Below are 17,648 nucleotides of genomic sequence, written 5' to 3'. Positions count from 1 at the left end.
AAAATATGGATACCAGTTAGTTTAAATGTGTTAAATGCATTTCTAGCTGATGTTATTTTCAACTAACAAGAGATTTACTGGGCTAGAACCCCATCTTAAGTCAAAGAGTACCTGTAATTAATCACAGAAAATGCAGTTAAACTTTGGTGGCAATCAACATGGCATAAATGTATTACAGTCTATCACATTCCACGATTACAGCCACAGATGCTGGGTGGACTGCAAAAATCAACTACCTGAGGACTCAGAAAGCTGTCCAACAACAGATGGATTGGAAAGGAGAGCAGAACATAAATATAGCATTGGAAGGTTGATTTCAACCTTTCTTCAGAAAACTTGCTACAACAACAAAAAAAACCAACTTTTTTTTTTCTTCAAAAAACTCACAGAGCTGGCATACACACAGTTCTCAACCACCCAGAGCGAGTGCTGGAAACTGAGCTAGAACCAAACTTCATTCCGTGTAAGAGTGGTACACCTTCCAACCAGAGCCGTCTCTTCCTTCCTTTTTTCTCTCACACTTTGGCCTCTACTTATAGCTTAGCTCTGGAATGTCCTGAGGTTCATATATTCAAAGCGTGATGAACACTGTAAAGTATTTAGGGGATAAGGCCTAGTAGAGAAAGCAGGGTCACCACTGGCAAGCAACTGCAGAGACTATTAGGGCTCCAGTCCTTTTCTTTAGCTTCCAGTTCATCTGTGGTAGCTCACACTTTTAATCTCAGCACTTGGAAGAGAGAGACAGGCAAATCTCTAAGTTAAAGGCCAGCCCGGTCTACTACAGAGGGAGTTCTAGGATAACCAAGGCTATACACAGAAACCTTGTCTTGTCCTAAAAAGACCAAAAGAAAAAAAAAATTCTTGTAACTTCCAGACTGTCACAGAGGAACAGCTATGCTCTGTCCTGGGATCCCTGCCATTATATTCTGCTTGTCATTGGCTCTAAAGCAAAAAGCCAAAGGAACATGTACTGAAACTCTTCTAACTGAGCCGAAATAAACCTTTCCTTTCATGCTGGCCTTAAGAATTCTGTTACGGGGCTGGAGAGATGGCTCAGTGTGTTAAGAGCACTGATTGCTCTCCCAGAGGAACCAGGTTCAATTCCCAGCATCCACATGGAAGCTAACAACTGTCTGTAATTCCAAGATCTGACACCCTCAGAGATATACATGCAGGCAAAATACTAATGCACATAAAAGTAAAAAATAAAGAATTCTGTCACAGCTACAGAGAGAGCTAATGTACCTGTGGCAGAAGCACACAACAAAAGATAAAGGAAAAGAATATTAAAGCATGGCAAAACATGTGGGGAGATTTCTCAGGTGTTTTCTTCCTAATCTGGATCCAAAGCTGGTTCCAGCACATGCCTCAGAACCCCTGGAAACTCAGAACAAGGCTCCTATGATCCAAGAGCCTGAGGAAAATCCCATTATCAAGTGTTATTTTTACCTCCCCACACCTATTTTCACACCACTTTTATCCTGAGGGTGATCAGGATGGGACAAAATAACGGAATGGAGGGCAGGGCAAAACATGGGTAAAGCTCAACAGTCCTAGCTTTCCAGTTAGAAGACTGATTAAAAGAGCCAGGGGAGCTAAGGGATTAAAGGAAGGAGAGAAAGAAAAGAACTAAAAAAAGAATCCCTGGGAGGCTAGAGGGAGGCCGAGTGGTTAAGGAATCCCTGGGAGGCTGGAGGGAGGCTGAGTGGTTAAGGAATCCCTGGGAGGCTGGAGGGAGGCTGAGTGGTTAAGGAATCTCTGGGAGGCTGGAGAGAGGCGAGTGGTTAAGGAATCTCTGGGAGGCTGGAGAGAGGCGAGTGGTTAAGGAATCCCTGGGAGGCTGGAGAGAGGCGAGTGGTTAAGGAATCCCTGGGAGGCTGGAGGGAGGCTGAGTGGCTAAAAGCACTTGATGTTCAGTGTTTAATACTCAGGTTCAGTTCCCGACATACACATGGCAGCTCACAACCATCTGCAACTCCAGTGTCCAGAGGATCTGATGGCCTCTTCTGGCATCTCTGGGTGCCAGAAACACACATGATACACAGATGCACATGTAAAATAAATAAAACTAAAAGGGGAAAATGAGATGTCCAGGAGTTAAATGCCAACCCTGATGATCTGAGTTCAGTCCCTAGGGCCCCAAGGAAAAATGAAAGAACCAGCGTGCAAGTATACACATGTAAACATACACTACACACATACACACACAATAAGATTTTGTAAAATAAATAAAAGCAGGATTTAAAAAATCATGTACCATGAAATTACTAATATAATGAAATAAAGCCAGAGGCTTCTGTTTCTATTTACTACAACAGACTTTATAACACGGAGACTTGGTAGGTAAGGATAAAGAGAGACATTACAAGCTACAAGTGTTTCTCAGTGGTTAGTATGTTGGATCCGAAGAAACCCTGTCTCAAAATAAAAAAACAAAACAAAACACACACACACACACACACACACAAAGAGTGATGGATGTAATTTCACTCTTCTGCGTGTGGAAAATCATTTTTACCAGCACCAAAGAGAAGGTCTTTTTTTCCAATGCATGTTTCTGACGACTGTCACAAATTAGTTGTCTGTTTAGATAGTTCACTTTGGCGATCAACTTAACTGGACCTGAAACCAACTAAGACAAAAGCTCTGAGCACAGCTGTTAGGGGATTTTCTTCATCAGGTTATGCAAAGTAGGAAGAGTCACCCTAAATGTGGGTGCCACTTTTCCAACTAGATAAAAAGTTGTCAGAGGTAAAAAGCCTTGCTTTTTGCCTGTTCCCAGAAGGTTGCCTTCCCATGGTGCTAGCAAGTACAACTATCTGTTGTACTACTTGCCACTTTCTGCTGACATCAGTGTCTTTAACCTTCTAACATAAACTGAAGACCAGTGGTTTCACAGGAATCTGCCAGGGATTCTAGACAGACCCTGGGTGGGTCCTCAGCCTGTCTGGTGTGAAGACCACCATTGGTGTACTTTAATGGATGCTACTCTATCAGTTCTGCCCCTAACATATTGGAGCCCTCTATTCTATAGTTTACATGTCTGTTTTTGGAGCAAGACCATGCTGTCATTATGGCTCTGGAGTATAATTTAAGCTCAGTTACTGTTCTACTTAGGAACACTATTAAGAGTCTTCTGAAATTCCATATGAATTTTACAACCATGTTTCTCTGCTACATAAAGAGTCTTTAGATTGTGACTGCATCTGCGGACATTCCAGTAACGCACAGCACTTTCCGGTAGAATTCTATCTCCCCAAAGCACGGCAGTGCTTTCCACTTTCTGGAGGCTTCTATAGATCTTCATTACACAAGTCTAATGCATTGGTACATTACTACAGTTTTGTTTTTCCTTTTGAAACTACTGTGAATGGGATTTCTAAATATCTTTGGGGATTTTTTAGCTGTCTATGGGTTACTTCCTTTGTTTAAAAAAAGGGGGGAAGGAGGGAAGGAAGGAAGGAAGGAAGGAAGGAAGGAAGGAAGGAAGGGGGCTAGACAGACAACTCAAGCATTTAGTCCTAGGCTTACAATCAACAAGACCAAAAGGGCTGGAGAGATGGCTCAGTGGTTAAGAGCATTGCCTGGTCTTCCAACGGTCCTGAGTTCAACTCCCAGCAACCACATGGTGGCTCACAACCATCTATCTGTAATGAGGTCTGGTGCCCTCTTCTGGCCTGCAGACATACACACAGACAAAATATTGTATACATAATTAATAAATAAATATAAGAAAATAATTTTTAAAAAAAGACCAAAAAGCATGTTTCCTCCCCTGGAGTTCTTCCCACTCTCTGGAGTTCTTTCCCATTTTTCCTTATTAAATCTAAAACAATTTAAGGCCTATGATTGATCAAGGCCTAGCGATAGACACCTTTAACAGCAGAGCTTGAAGGGAAAGGCAGGCAGATCTCTGAGTTTGAGCCCAACATGGTCTACAGAGCAAGCTCTAAGCAGCCAAAGCAGTGTGTGTGTGTGTGTGTGTGTGTTTACATATATATATATATGTAACACACACACACACACCCACCCCAGCTGGCCGCAAATTCTTAAGTGACCCTCCTGTCTCAGCCTTTCAAATGCTGGGATTACAGGTCTGCAGAACATTCTGACCCTCTTGCTGCATTTTCTAGAATCATGTTAGGAGTATAGACCAAGGCTGGAGAGATGGTTCAGGGGTTGAAAGCACTTTTTGCTTTTATAGAACCCAGGTTTGATTGCCAGCATCCACATGGCGGCTTGTAACTGTGTAAATTCAGTTCTGGGGATCTGAGGCCGCTCCTGGCCTCTGAGAATACCAGGCACACACATGATGCAGACATGCATGCAGGCAAAACACTCAAGCACACAAAACAAAATTAATTAAAAAAAAAAAATAACCAACTCGATCAGAATGTTGGTTTAACAAGAACCCCAGGTGATTCCCACCGTGTATATCAAGGACTCAGGGCTGGAGCTCTCACACAAGGTCCTGATCCCCAGAGAACAGCAGTCCTGCCCTAAACAAAGATCTGCCTTCACATCAGCCCTTTCAAACCCAGCCCTCATGGTCAGTCCACTTAAGACGCTAAATACAAAGGACACCTTCAGAGTTCATGCTACTGACCTCACTGGTATTCAATGAAACCTCTTTTCTCTCCCTGATTCACTGTCTCCTATGCACTAGGAAGTGAAAGCAAGGCAGGATAAAGCTGCTGGAGGTGGTAGCCCCTTCTTTAACCCCAGCACTTGGGAGGCTGAGGCAGGTTTATCTATCATCTGAGAAGAATTCCAGGCTACCCAGCTTTACACAGTGAGAATCTCTTTCCAAAACAAACAAAAAACAAAACAAAACAAAAATAACTTACTGGAGCTTCACAGTGTCGAGGGCAGTAGTTACATTTAATACTAGTTAATACTAGCTAATACAAGTTACTACAGTGAAAACTCACAAATGCAGTCAATACTAGTAACTGCATTCTTCACTGCCAGGAACTAACAGGAAAATGAAGGCCAATTTCAAAGAAGAACTTTGATGGAGCAACAAAATTATTAATCTTACTAAACCTGAACCCTTCAGATATAAATCTTTCAATTATTCTACAAAGAAAATGAGAAGAAAGCACAAAGAACTTCTACATAACCAAAGAATAATATAATAGCTTGTCAGTGAAAAACACCTGCTCAACTGTCTGAGAACTGAACCAGTGGCTATATTCTTGCAGTAACGTTTTATTCAAGGACAACCAAACAAACTGATTGTAGAGGCTTAGACATCTAGCAAACACTGGTGAGATCATTCAGCAAGTAAAGGAACTGGCCACCAAGCCTGATAACCTGAGTTCAATTCCAAAGGACTCATGCCATGGACAGTCAAGCTGTCCTTTGACCTCCACAAGACTCACTGCAGCTAGGCACATACACACAACAAATTTATAAATAAGGTGTGATCAAGCTATCTGGTAAACATTTTCTTAAAATGTAATGAAGCAAACCTTTTAATGCAAGAAAAACAAGCAATGGGGCTTGTTACCAATCATAAAAACACACTTTCAAGCAAAAACTACCACTCTGAAGAATATAATTGTCATAAAGAGCTAACAGCATCCCAATAAAGACTTTTTTATATAATTAGTAGTCATAGTAACAAATGTGAACCTTTGTACTGTTAAGATGAACTATGTCAACATTTAAAATACCTGTACAACAGTGGGAAGTATTTTCCACATGACCAATGGGAGATTTTAGAAAATTAAATACAGATGAGTCATCCCCTCAGTATAACACAGATCAAGCAGGTCCTATGGTTCAAGCCTGTAATCCCAGCTATCTGGGACCTAAAGCAGGATCTCCAAGTTCAAGGCCTGCCTGGGCTAGAGTAAAGTCATGGTTAGCCTAACCAATAAGCTCTGCCTCAAAATGCAAAGATTTTCAAAAGGGCTGAGGAAGCTGGAGACTAACTTGGTGGTAGGTTTCTTGCCTGGAGCGCCCGAAGCCCTGAGTCCAGTATCCAGCACTACACAATCCAAGTGTGGTGATACACACCTATAATCCCAGCACTCTGCTGGACCAGAATTCACCATCCTTGACCACACAGCAAGTTCCAGGCCAGCCAGGGCTACACGACAAGGTTCTGTCTTACTTCTCTCTTCCACAGACATCCCAAAAAAGGCAAAAGAAAACGACAGTTTTGAGAGAATTTTAAAAGGCAAAATAGTCTGGATCTACTGAACAGAGTTTGAGAGTGTCAAAGGAAGAAGTGGGGGATGGCACCAGTCACAGGACAATAATGGAAGGTTGGTTTTGTGACAGGGTCTTAGCCCAGGCTAAATTGCCCAAATTTGTGGCAATTATCCTATCTTGGCCTCTGAAATGCTGAGATTACAGGAGTACACCACTATTCCCCTAGCCAAAGACTGGAGTTGGATTTATTCATGATGACATGAGATATCTTAGGGGTGGATGTTGAAGAAAAAGTCATGTTAATAAGTCTGAAAATTACAAGTTTGGCCCTAAATTCCAGAAATAAACGAATAACTATAAAAGACAAAGCGTTTCTCCCAGGCTGGGGCTATGGCTCAGTTGGGAGACTGCTTGCCGAGCATGCACTGAGCTGGACCCCCAGCACCGCTCAAATCTCTGCCTCATACACTCGTGATCCCAGCGTCTGGAAGGTGGAGCAGTGGGCTGAGAGTTTAAGGTCATTCTTGGCTGCACAGCCAGTTTGAGACCAGTATGGGCTACAAGAGACCCTGCTGCAAAACACATAATTAATAAATATAGTGAAAAGATCCCAAAGGTTAATGTGGTCCTGAGATGACTGAAGGCTAGGGGACAACTTGAGCATGTCAGGTTACCATGAGCTGTACGCTTGCAGGAAAGTGATACTCACAGGAACTTGTTAGGATTTAAAAATTATGAGTCCTAAAGAATTGTCTTATGTGTTGTTCAGGTATTTACTATACTCAAAGTGAATCTGGGGGATTTAAAAATGTACTGAGAGTTTAATCTAAAATAACCCCTGGCAACTCCCCAGGAAAGCACGGGCTTCCCACACTTGTGTATGTCTCGTTTTCCCAGAGCATCCATGCTTAAAATCTGCTAAAATGTCTTCTGAGGGCTGAAGAGATGACTCAGTGGTTGACAGCACTTGCTCCGCTGGTAGAGGATCAGAGTTTGGTTCCCAGCCCTCGTAGACAGCTCACAAATGTCTCTATACAGCTCTAGGGCATCTAACAGGCCTGGCCTCCAAAAGCATTTACACTCATGTGCACATACATACCCACATTCAGACACACATAAATGATTTTTAAAATGGACTGGCTGGGCAGTGGTGGCGCATGCCTTTAATCCCAGCACTCAGGAGGCAGAGGCAGACAGATTTCTGTGAGTTCGAGACCAGCCTGGTCTACAAGAGCTAGTTCCAGGACAGGCTCCAAAACCAGAGAAACCCTGTCTCAAAAAAAAAAAAAAAAAAAAAAAAAGATAAAATGGCCTGAGGAGGATCTGATTTTGATTCCTGAGTGCCATTTGGTAGGAGAAAACTAACTCTAGAATGCTGTCCTTACATGTGGTCCACTTGCATAACAGACAGACAGACAGACACACATACACATTATAATTTTTTTACTGAGGGGACAAAAATAAGCAGGGCATGCTGTCATGGGTTTATATTCCCAGAATGGATAGCTTAGGTCAGACAGCCTAGTCTAACTGGCAAGTTTCATGCTGCACTGGGAGTCCTTGTCTCAAAAAAGAATGATGGGTCGGGCTGGTAAGATGCCTCATCTGGTAAAGGTGCTTGCTAACAAGCCTGATAACCTGAGTTTAATTCTCAGAATCCATATAAAATTAGGAGAAAACTAAGTCCACAAAACTGTCCTCTCACTGGTACATCCATGCCATGACAATCATATGTACTGCTTCCCCACGCATTTATACATATGCATAATGATAAATACATAATAAAATTTAAGCTGAAAAGGCTCCTGTGGCCTCCCTAACCACCCACACCCACAAAGGCTAAGAAGTCTCTAGCCAAGCGCTCAGGTGCACATCACACAATGCCTTCTTTATGAGCCCTCATGCTATAGTCTGCAGTCTTTAGGGAGGTGTGGGGGCGCACACCTTTAATTTCAGTACTCAGGAGGCAGAGGTAGGTGGATCTGTGTCTAGTCTGGTCTATAAAATAAGTTCCAGGCCTGGCAGGGCTACAGAGAAACCCTGTCTCCAAAACAATAGGCTTTTTTTAAAAAAATATTTTTATGGTTTATTTAACTTTATTTTATGTGCATTGGTATGAAGGTGTCAGATCCCCTGCAACTGTAACTTCAGACAGTTGTGAGCTGCCATGTGGGTGCTGGGAATTGAACCTGGGTCCTCTGAAAGAGCAGTTAGTGCTCTTAACCACTGAGCCATTTCTCCAGCCCCAACAATGGGCTTTTAAGACACTTGCTGAATATGACTGACATGGCAGAAGGAAAGAACCCCTACAGACCACCCTGACCCCCATCAGCATCCTGCAGCACTTACCCCTAGACACACATACAATAAATAAAATGTAACTGAAAATTAGAAAAAGTGAGGCTGAAGAGATGATTAAGCAGCTAAAAATGCTATCTGCTCTTCCAGACAGAACCAGGGTTCAAGTCCCAGCATTCACATGGCAGCTCACACCTGTTGGTAACGCCAGCTCCCGGGGATTTGACATTTTCACACATACATACATGCAAAACAATGCACACAAAATTAAATCATTTTTTAAAATTATAAAAAGTACCCCCACTCTGCTTCATTAAAAAAATAAAATTGAAAATAATAAGCTTCTTATGTGTTAACTATAGCTTGTAAAAAAATTAAAATAAAAATGACTAAATAAAGCATTTGAGAGAGGAGCGGCAGTAAGGTAAGAATTAGCCCTTTTATAAATCTCCCTAAAGCCTGCCTTAATGGAAAAGAACTTGGTATGTTTGCTTCTGCACTTGATCTGTTGCAGTATGGGTTTTTTGTTTTGTTTTAATTATATTTATTTACTTGAGTGTGGCTATTTGCTATTGTGTATATGTGTCAAAGCCAAAGGACAAATTTCAGGAGTCAGGTTTCTTCTCCCAGGGGCTTTCAGGGATCAAACTAAGGTCCCAGCCTTCAACAGTGCATGGAGATTGAAGACTAAAAGCAGATTCGTTAACTCCAAAAGGACAGTCAAACAAGCCCATAGAGATTCAGAACAATTCCAAGGGGAAAATCATTTAACTATTATGCAAAATGCACACATTAGTATTTCACATGCATTAGCCTCACTTGATCTTCATCAAAACCCAACAAGGATTAGGAATCAAACTCAAAAGTCTATCCCATGAAAGCTTTGCAATGAAGGCAGAATTCTGAACTCAGCTATAGCCCAGTTCAAAAGCCATGGTTTTCAATGCAGTGTGTGCCTTTCCTAACTGTACAGATGCACACTTTCAATCCAAAGAAACCAGGCAAAGTGTATCAAATATGTGGGCAAGTCTTAATTTATTAGACATAACCAGACTATTAACTTTATGAAATCAAATTGGAAGATTGTCTATGGCTGTAGAAAATTTGTTAGGCACACCTTACTCCCAACACTTGAGAGCCAAAGGCAGGTGAAACTCTTGTGAGTTCAAGGCCATCCTGGTCTACAGCGTGAGTTCCAGGACAGTCAGGCAGTCAGGGCTACAGAGAAATCCTATCTCCTAAAACCTGTCTTGGTTTTCACCTGCTCTATTTGTTGACTTAAAAAGACTTTAAGGGGCTGGAGAGATAGCTCAGAGGTTAAGAGCATTGCCTGCTCTTCCAAAGGTCCTGAGTTCAATTCCCAGCAACCACATGGTGGCTCACAACCATCTGTAATGGGGTCTCCTGGCCTGCAGGTATACACACAGACAGAATATTGTATACATAATAAATAAATAAATAAATAAATAAACAAATAAAAAGACTTTAAAAAGCTTGCTAGAGTGGGCTGGTGCCTGCAATTCTGACCCTGAGGAAGCTGAGGCAGAAGGGAAGTCAGCTGTGGTGGTGCACAAGTGGAGGGGCCAGCCTGCACTATAGTGATGACACTGCTTCAAAAACCAAACGAAAGCTGGGTCTATGGTGGCACAAACTTGCAGTCCCAGCACTGGAGAGGACCAGGCAGAACTGAAACCTTGGCTAGCTAACAATTTTCAGCCCAACCCAGGGTGCATGAGAACCTATCTAAGAACAAGAAAGACTCCCAAATTAATCATTGTTTCAAGAAATAATGTGCCAAAAGATAATTCAAGCTTATCATATGACTTCACTTGAAACACTTTTCCCATATATCCTCTCCACTAATCCCCACCTGAGACCACATAGCCATTTTACGGAGGAACAGAAGCTAAGTAGATAAGGAGACTGTAAGAATTTGAGTGTCAGGACTGGAAAAAGAAGGGCTGGATGGTTAAAGACACTTGCTGTTCCTGCAGAGGACCTGGGTTCAGTCCCCAGCACCCACATGGTGGCTCACAGCCATCTGTACTGAGATCTGGCGACCTCTTCTGGTGTGCAGGCATACATGCAGGCAGAAAGCTGTATACATAATAAGTAATCTTTAAAAAAAAAAACAAAACAGTAAAACAGTTCTCTTTTAGGGCTGGAGAGTTGGCTCAGCAGTTAAGAGTACTTGGTCCAGGGCTAGAGAAATGGCTCATTGGTTAAGAGCATTGCCTGCTCTTCCAAAGGTCCTGAGTTCAATTCCCAGCAACCACATGGTGGCTCACAACCATCTGTAATGAGGTCTAGTGCCCTCTTCTGGCCTGCAGGCATATATGTAGACAGAATATTGTATACATAATAAATAAATATTTTTTAAAAAAAGAGTACTTGGGCCGGGCGGTGGTGGCGCACGCCTTTAATCCCAGCACTCGGGAGGCAGAGGCAGGCAGATCTCTGTGAGTTCAAGGCCAGCCTGGTCTACAAGAGCTAGTTCCAGGACAGGAACCAAAAGCTACGGAGAAACCCTGTCTCAAAAAAAAGAGTACTTGGTCCCTTCCAGAGGACCAAGTTTAATTCCCAACACTCACATGGTGGCTCATAACATCTGTAATTCCAGTTCTAGGGAATCCAATGGCCTCCCAGATACGAACTCAGGGCACAGACATGCATGCAGGGAAAACACCCATACACATCAAATAAAATTAATTGTTTGTTTCTAGACAGGGTTTCTCTGTGTAACAACCCTAGATGCCCTTGAACTCACTCAAGTCGACCAGGTTGCCCTTGAACTCACAGAGATCCACCTGCTTCTCCTGGGATTAAAGACAAGAGACACCATGCCCAGCTAAAAACAAATCTTCTTTTATTAAAAAAAAAACAAAAAACAAAAAAAAACCCTTCTTTATGTCCAATGATGGCTCAGTAGATGGCACTTGCCACCAAACTTGCTGACTTGAGTCCACTACCTGGGATCTACATGGTTGAAGGAAAAAAAATCAACTTCTACATGCATGTACACACAAATAGATACATGCATAAATCTAATTTTTTGGAGCTATCCTCTAAACTGTTTTAATGCAGTAACAGTTTCTTTAAGCGCTGTTATAAACCCCTCTACTAGGGCCAGTGCCACAGCTCAGCAGACAAGCACCTGCCATCAAGAGGACAGATTGGGTCCAATCCCTGGGACAGACTATATTACTTGCTAAATCTACATTGCCTTTTCAACAGTTATCTACATAACAGTTTGGATTTTTGCTAACACAGTATTATTTTAGCTGGATATGGTGGCACACACCTTTAATGCCAAACTTGGGAGGTGGGGGCAGAAGGAGCAGGAGGAACTCTTGAAGCCTCTCATACATGGAAGAGAACATGTATGTTGATCTTCTTTAAGACCATGCAGATCTCATGTATTGAACCTAGGTCAGCGGTGAATACCAAGAACCAACTTGGTGCACGTCACAATAATCACAATGTTTAAAGAAAAGGAAAACCTCAATATTGCTGTAAAAAAACAAACGGGGGGGGAGGGGGCTGGAGAGATGGCTCAGAGGTTAGGAGCACTGCCTGCTCTTCCAAAGGTCCTGAGTTCAATTCCCAGCAACCACATGGTGGCTCACAACCATCTGTAATGATATCTGGTGCCCTCTTCTGGCCTGCAGGCATACACACAGACAGAACATTGTATACATAATAAATAAATAAGTATTTTTTTTAAAAAAATAAATAAAACAGCAACAACAACAAAAAAAACTCAGCCAGACAGTGGTGGTGCACACCTTTAAAACCAGCACTCAGGAAGCAGAGGCAGGTGGATCTCTGTGAGTTTGAGACCAGCCTGGTCCACAGAGCTAGTTCCAGGACAGCCAGGGTTGTTACACAGAGAAACCCTATCTCGAAAAAAAACAACAAAAACAAGCCACCCTCTGTGTGTGTGTGTCTGTGTGTGAACTAAACAGAAAATACAAAGTAATGCTTAACAGACAAGTGTGACTTTCTCCCCCAGCAGGTTTTCAACCCCATACTAGGTAAACTCTACCATTAGGCTACAATGCCCCCCCTTAGGGTGGAGAGACAAGAATGACTTTTTAAATGCACAAAGTGAAGCACTGGCTCAGCAGTTAAGAACACTCAAAGATCCTGAGGACCTGGGCTGGACCCCAGCACCCACATCAGATTGCTCACCACCACCTGTAACTGCAGTCCAGAGAAGGCCACTTCTGGCCTCTTCAGGCACACGGCCTGAATGCAGACACGCATACACAGAAACAGAAACCTTTAAACAAAACAGTAACTCTCAATCTGACGGTGACTATGTAAGGAAACATACGAATACTTTTACCACATGTTTCTATAAATCCTGCTAAAACAGGTTATCAAGGAGAAACTAAGATCGGGGCTGGAGAGATGGCTCAGTGGTTAAGAGCATTGCCTGCTCTTCCAAAGGTCCTGAGTTCAATTCCCAGCACCCACATGGCAGCTCACAACTCTCTGAAAATCCAGTTCCAGGGGATCTGACACCTTCACACCAATGCACATAAAAAAAATAAAATAAAATAAAAAGATAAATAAATTTAAAAAAGAAAGTAAAATAAAAAAAAAAGAATCTACTGATCGCCTGGTGGTGGTGGCACACTCATTTAATCCCAGCACTTGGGAGGCAGAGGATCTCTGTGAGTTCAAGGCCAGCCTGGTCCACAGAACGAGTTCCAGGACAGCCAGAGCTACACAGAGAAACCCTGTCTTGAAATTTAAAAAAAAAAAAAAGAAAAAAGCTACTGATAAAAGGAGTTAAACCAACCCCTCTGATGTGGAAGCGTATTATAAGGGCTTCTATTAACTCTGTTCAAACATGTTAGAGAACAACTTAACAAAACTGGTTCTCTCCTTCTATAACATAGATTTTGGGCACTGAACTCACATCCTCAGACTTAGGGTAAGCACCTTCACCCACTGAGCCATATCCCGGGAAACCCTTGCTTTGATGTTTTTTGAAACAGGGTCTCCAGTAGCTCAGACTGGCTTGGACTAACTGTGTTGTTTCAGGAGTATTTGTTTACACTGTAAAGAGGTATCTCTGCCTAAGGCGCCTTCTGATCAGTTTATTAAAGAGCTAAATAGCCAATAGCTAAGCAGGAGACAATAGGCGAGACTTGTGGGTAGAGAGAGAAACTGGGAAGAGGAATCTGGGCAGACATATTTCACCAGCAGACATGGAGCAAGTCGGTTGTGCCATACTAAGAAGATGTAACCAAGCCACGTGGCAGAACATAGATTTAAAAAGTATTGGTTAATTAAGTTATAAGAGCTAGTTGGGAAAGAGCCTAACCTAAGGCCAAGCTTTCATAACTAATATTAATTCTCAACATCATTATTGGGGAGCTGGCAGCCCCACAAAAGATAGTCCAACAAGAAAGTTTGCTATACTATGTAAAGATGACCTTTAATTTCTGCTTCTTCTACCTCCAGCCCCCCAGCACTGGGATTAAAAGCAAGAGCTACCATATCCAGCTAAAATAATACTGTTTTAACAAAATTCCAAACTATTACTTAAATCTCAAAAGAGAAAATAAATTGAAAAGATAGTATAGATTTAGCAAGTAATATAGTCTGTTTCCATCTCAAAGGCATTAATTATACCAAGCTTTAGGCTAATATCTCAAATATTTTCTAATTACCTTTAAATAGCATTAAAGCATATATAAAAAGTTTTTAACGACTTATTGGAATTCAGAACTGTAAACATAAATGAACTCAGAAGAACATTTATTCTTTTACTGAACTAAAATCACACAAGAGGAAAAACATGACTTTAGTGGCCTATCTAGTAGCGACTTTTTTTTTTTTTTTGGTTTTTCGAGACAGGGTTTCTCTGTGGTTTTGGAGCCTGTCCTGGAACTAGCTCTTGTAGACCAGGCTGGTCTCGAACTCACAGAGATCCTCCTGCCTCTGCCTCCCGAGTGCTGGGATTAAAGGCGTGCGCCACCACCGCCCGGCCTAGTAGCGACTTTTTTAAAAAAATTTTATGCAAACTCTATTATCATCTCTGAACAGAACTATTTAAAACTCCCCCGATTTGGGGTGGTGAAATGGCTTGGCTGGTAAAGGTACTTACCATAAACCTGACAACTTGACCTCAAGCCTGGAACCCACATGAGAAATCAGTTCCCTAAAGCTGTGCTCCGATTTCTACATGCTTGCCATGGCACACACGCAAGCACACATGCGCAAACACACACACACTGTGTGACAACCCATGCGCCTTCTCAAAAGCACAATGCCATAAGAAAACCAAACAGACAGTTCTACTCTTATGCCCCTCGTCAGTCACGTGGTACAGAAACAGCTGTAAAGGAGATAAACATGTATATTCTCCTCAATTTATGAGATGTCTCCTAACTGACTCAACCAATCTATGGGTTAATATTAGTATTCCTAATTCGCATTCATTCAACAAGTATATATTTACATAACCACAATTATCATTACTAGGGTTCCATTTCCAGCCACCTTTTATTCCTCAGCAAAGTAAACAGACGACTGCAGAAATGTCCAAAAGGACATTTAAAAATTCACTAGTGACATTTTCATACAAACTGAAGTCAGCAAATGGTTGGAACCAGATGTCAAGGCAGTGACCCTAGAGGAAGCCGAGGAAGGAATGCACTTACGTTTCAAAACACCGATCCACGTTGTCGGACATCAAAAGCAGCATGCAGAGCTGTTCCAGGGCTATCAGCTGCATGTCCCTTTCATCTCCCTGCCCCATCTGCAGCCACTCCAGCAACGTATCGGGATCCACATCTGCCATGGTCTTTGAAATGCCTCCTTGCCTAAATTAAACAAGGAAAAAGGGGTTTTCAAAGGCTCAGAACTGATCAGCCTGTGTTTACAGTTTTTCCTGTACATCTGCTAGAACCAAGTGTTTGTAAGGTCATCAAACTAGTATAGATACATACACACACACACCTACAGTCGTTCTCTGATTTCCATATGTGCTCTATGGCATACACACACACACACACACACACACACACACACACACACTTAAGAATAAACAAATACATATGACTTTAAAAACTTTCCAAAGTGTATTACCACAAAAAGTATACTATAATGTAGCAGTTTTCAACTTTCTTCTACTTCCTGGGCGTAATGTTCAGATACACTAAACACAAAACAATTTAACACAAGAGTTCATGCTGATTAGGTTGCTAGTTAACTAGAAACCAGAGCTCTTTGTCAGACAGTGGAACAAGCTTTGGAACCCACTACTGTTATCAGCCATGTCTGTGCCAAAAAGCAAAGAACACCTACAAAAAAAGTTCTCTTACCAGCAAATGTCTCTCTGCAACACCCCACACCCCCGCTCGAAAAACAAAACAAAATAAAAACTGGGCTTCTGATACGGGTCATATCCAGAACTTTTAAAGAAACTACATACACATTCTGATCCAATTCCCCTTCAGATTGAATTCCTCCTTTCCCAGCAACAACTTCACAAATTCGGAATTCGCAAACTCACTCCAAAATATGTTCAAATACAAACAGTAATTAGATATGAAATCTACCTTTAGAACTTCTGGCAGTCTTGGCGAGTGTTCTTAAAACTTTTTTTGAATACTTAAAGTAAAAAGAAACTAACAGGTAACCAAGCCAAGGAAAGAAAAGTAGGCCACTCTCGTTTCCGACACGATGGGGGAGTTATTTTAATTAAAAAAGAAAAAAAAAACTAAAACGAGAAGTAGTCTAGGTAGGCGATTCATTACAAATCTCCTAGTTAAGCGCCTGACCACAGGACAGCCTGGGGTCGCACGCAATCCACCTGCCGGTGTGGGAGCCAAGAGGCGGGTCGCGGTGGGCACCCATCGGCGGCGCCCCGGGGGCTGCCCCACCATCCTGGGCCTGCCCGAGGCCGAAGCCGAGCCGCTAACACCCAAGCCGGCTAAGTCAGCTACCTGCCTGCGGGAGGAGGGCGAAGTTCTGGGGAAGCAGCCAGCCAGGCTGCGTGCTCGAGAGGAAGCAGCCGAGCGGCCGAGCTGCGGGGCTCCCGGAACTCGGAGGCCCAGCGGGACGTCCCCGGTCCCCCGTCCACGATCAGGCGGCTGAGCCTGATCAAGGACAAGGGGAGCGCAGCCGGAGCTTCGGCGCCAGCAAACCAAGCCCCGTAAGGGCCCGCGGAGGGGAACAAAGGGGCCGAGACGGAGAGGCGGCGGTGGCCGACCTCACGGCGCCGGGGTCCAGCTCCGCGCCCGCCGCTGGTCTCGGCCGCCTGGATCCTCGCGCAGGCCAGGCCCACCACCCCGCCGACGGCGTCCAGCGCTCCCGCCTGCTCTCCCCGCAGCCTCTTACCCCGGCTCGGCGTCCCAAACAGCTCCGGTCCAGCTCCAACAAGCAGGCCGCGGGCGGAGCCAGGCCCGGCCGCGGCCTTCGAGTTCCCAGGAAGCCGCAGGCCGCGCAGGTCGAGCCAGGCAAGCGGCACAGGAAAAGCCGCGTCTCGTCCCTCCCCTTCCTCCGCGGGGACCCGGTGACAAGGAAGCGAGAGCTCCTCCCGAGCGACGGCGGCGGCGGCGGCCAGCGCGGGTCCCGACCCCCCCAGCACGCGGCTCCTCAGGCCCTGCGGTTCGAAGCGAGGCCCGCGCGCAGCTGCCGCCGGCAGCGGGAAGAGGCCGCGTCCATCGCCAGCCGGGCGGGGGCAGGAGAAGGCTCGACCGGCCGCCGGGCGGGGAGGCTGGCGGAGGCCGCGCGGGCGGAGGCGGAGCGAACGCCTCCCGGCCGCCCTGCCCGCGGCCACCTGGGGCGCTGCGGAGACTGGCCGAGCGGGACGACGACGACGGCGGGGACAGGGACGCCCCGGGGCTCCCTGAGGCGGACGGCTGTGGCTCTTCCTCAGGCCTCCGGGAGCCGGCCCGGCCGCGCTGTCAATCGGCGCGCGCCGCCGGCAGCTGCTTCGCGCAGGCCCCGCCCGCCCGCCTCGCCGGGCGCGGGTCTCTCCGGAGTCCCGCGGAGCGGAGGCCACGGGCTCGGGCCTCGGGTCACCCCGCCCCTGCCCTCGAACGCCTGAGGACGAGCGCCCTGCGGTTTTCGGCGAGCGCTTCGGCCCGCCTGGGAAGGCAGCTCGGCGTTATCGCCTCGGTGCAGACGGGACGCGTGCCTCCTGGCGGCCCCCTCGGAGCCCCGAG

At 44.6% G+C, this 17,648-nt stretch overlaps 1 protein-coding gene across 4 annotated transcripts in view; it reads right to left on the bottom strand.

Moving 5' to 3' along the window:
• Positions 1 to 16,943, bottom strand: part of Hectd1 (HECT domain E3 ubiquitin protein ligase 1) — a 91,681-nt gene extending 74,738 nt beyond the window's left edge. For all 4 annotated transcript variants that reach the window (XM_041658719.1, XM_041658721.1, XM_041658722.1 and 1 more), the window contains exons 1-2: positions 16,819 to 16,943; positions 15,138 to 15,299 (exon numbers count right to left, since the gene is read on the bottom strand). In XM_041658719.1, the coding sequence (XP_041514653.1) occupies positions 15,138 to 15,277 (140 nt within the window). In that variant the 5' untranslated portion in view covers positions 15,278 to 15,299; positions 16,819 to 16,943. The remainder of the gene's footprint in view (positions 1 to 15,137; positions 15,300 to 16,818) is intronic.
• Between the last annotated feature and the right edge of the window lie 705 nt (positions 16,944 to 17,648).

The sequence above is a fragment of the Microtus oregoni genome, unplaced genomic scaffold (assembly GCF_018167655.1).
Source record: "Microtus oregoni isolate MIOR12 unplaced genomic scaffold, Mior012 000009F_ref0000495, whole genome shotgun sequence".
Taxonomy (NCBI): Eukaryota; Metazoa; Chordata; class Mammalia; order Rodentia; family Cricetidae; genus Microtus; species Microtus oregoni.
Note: the sequence above shows the minus strand (reverse complement) of the source record. Positions and strands in the feature narration are given on the sequence as shown.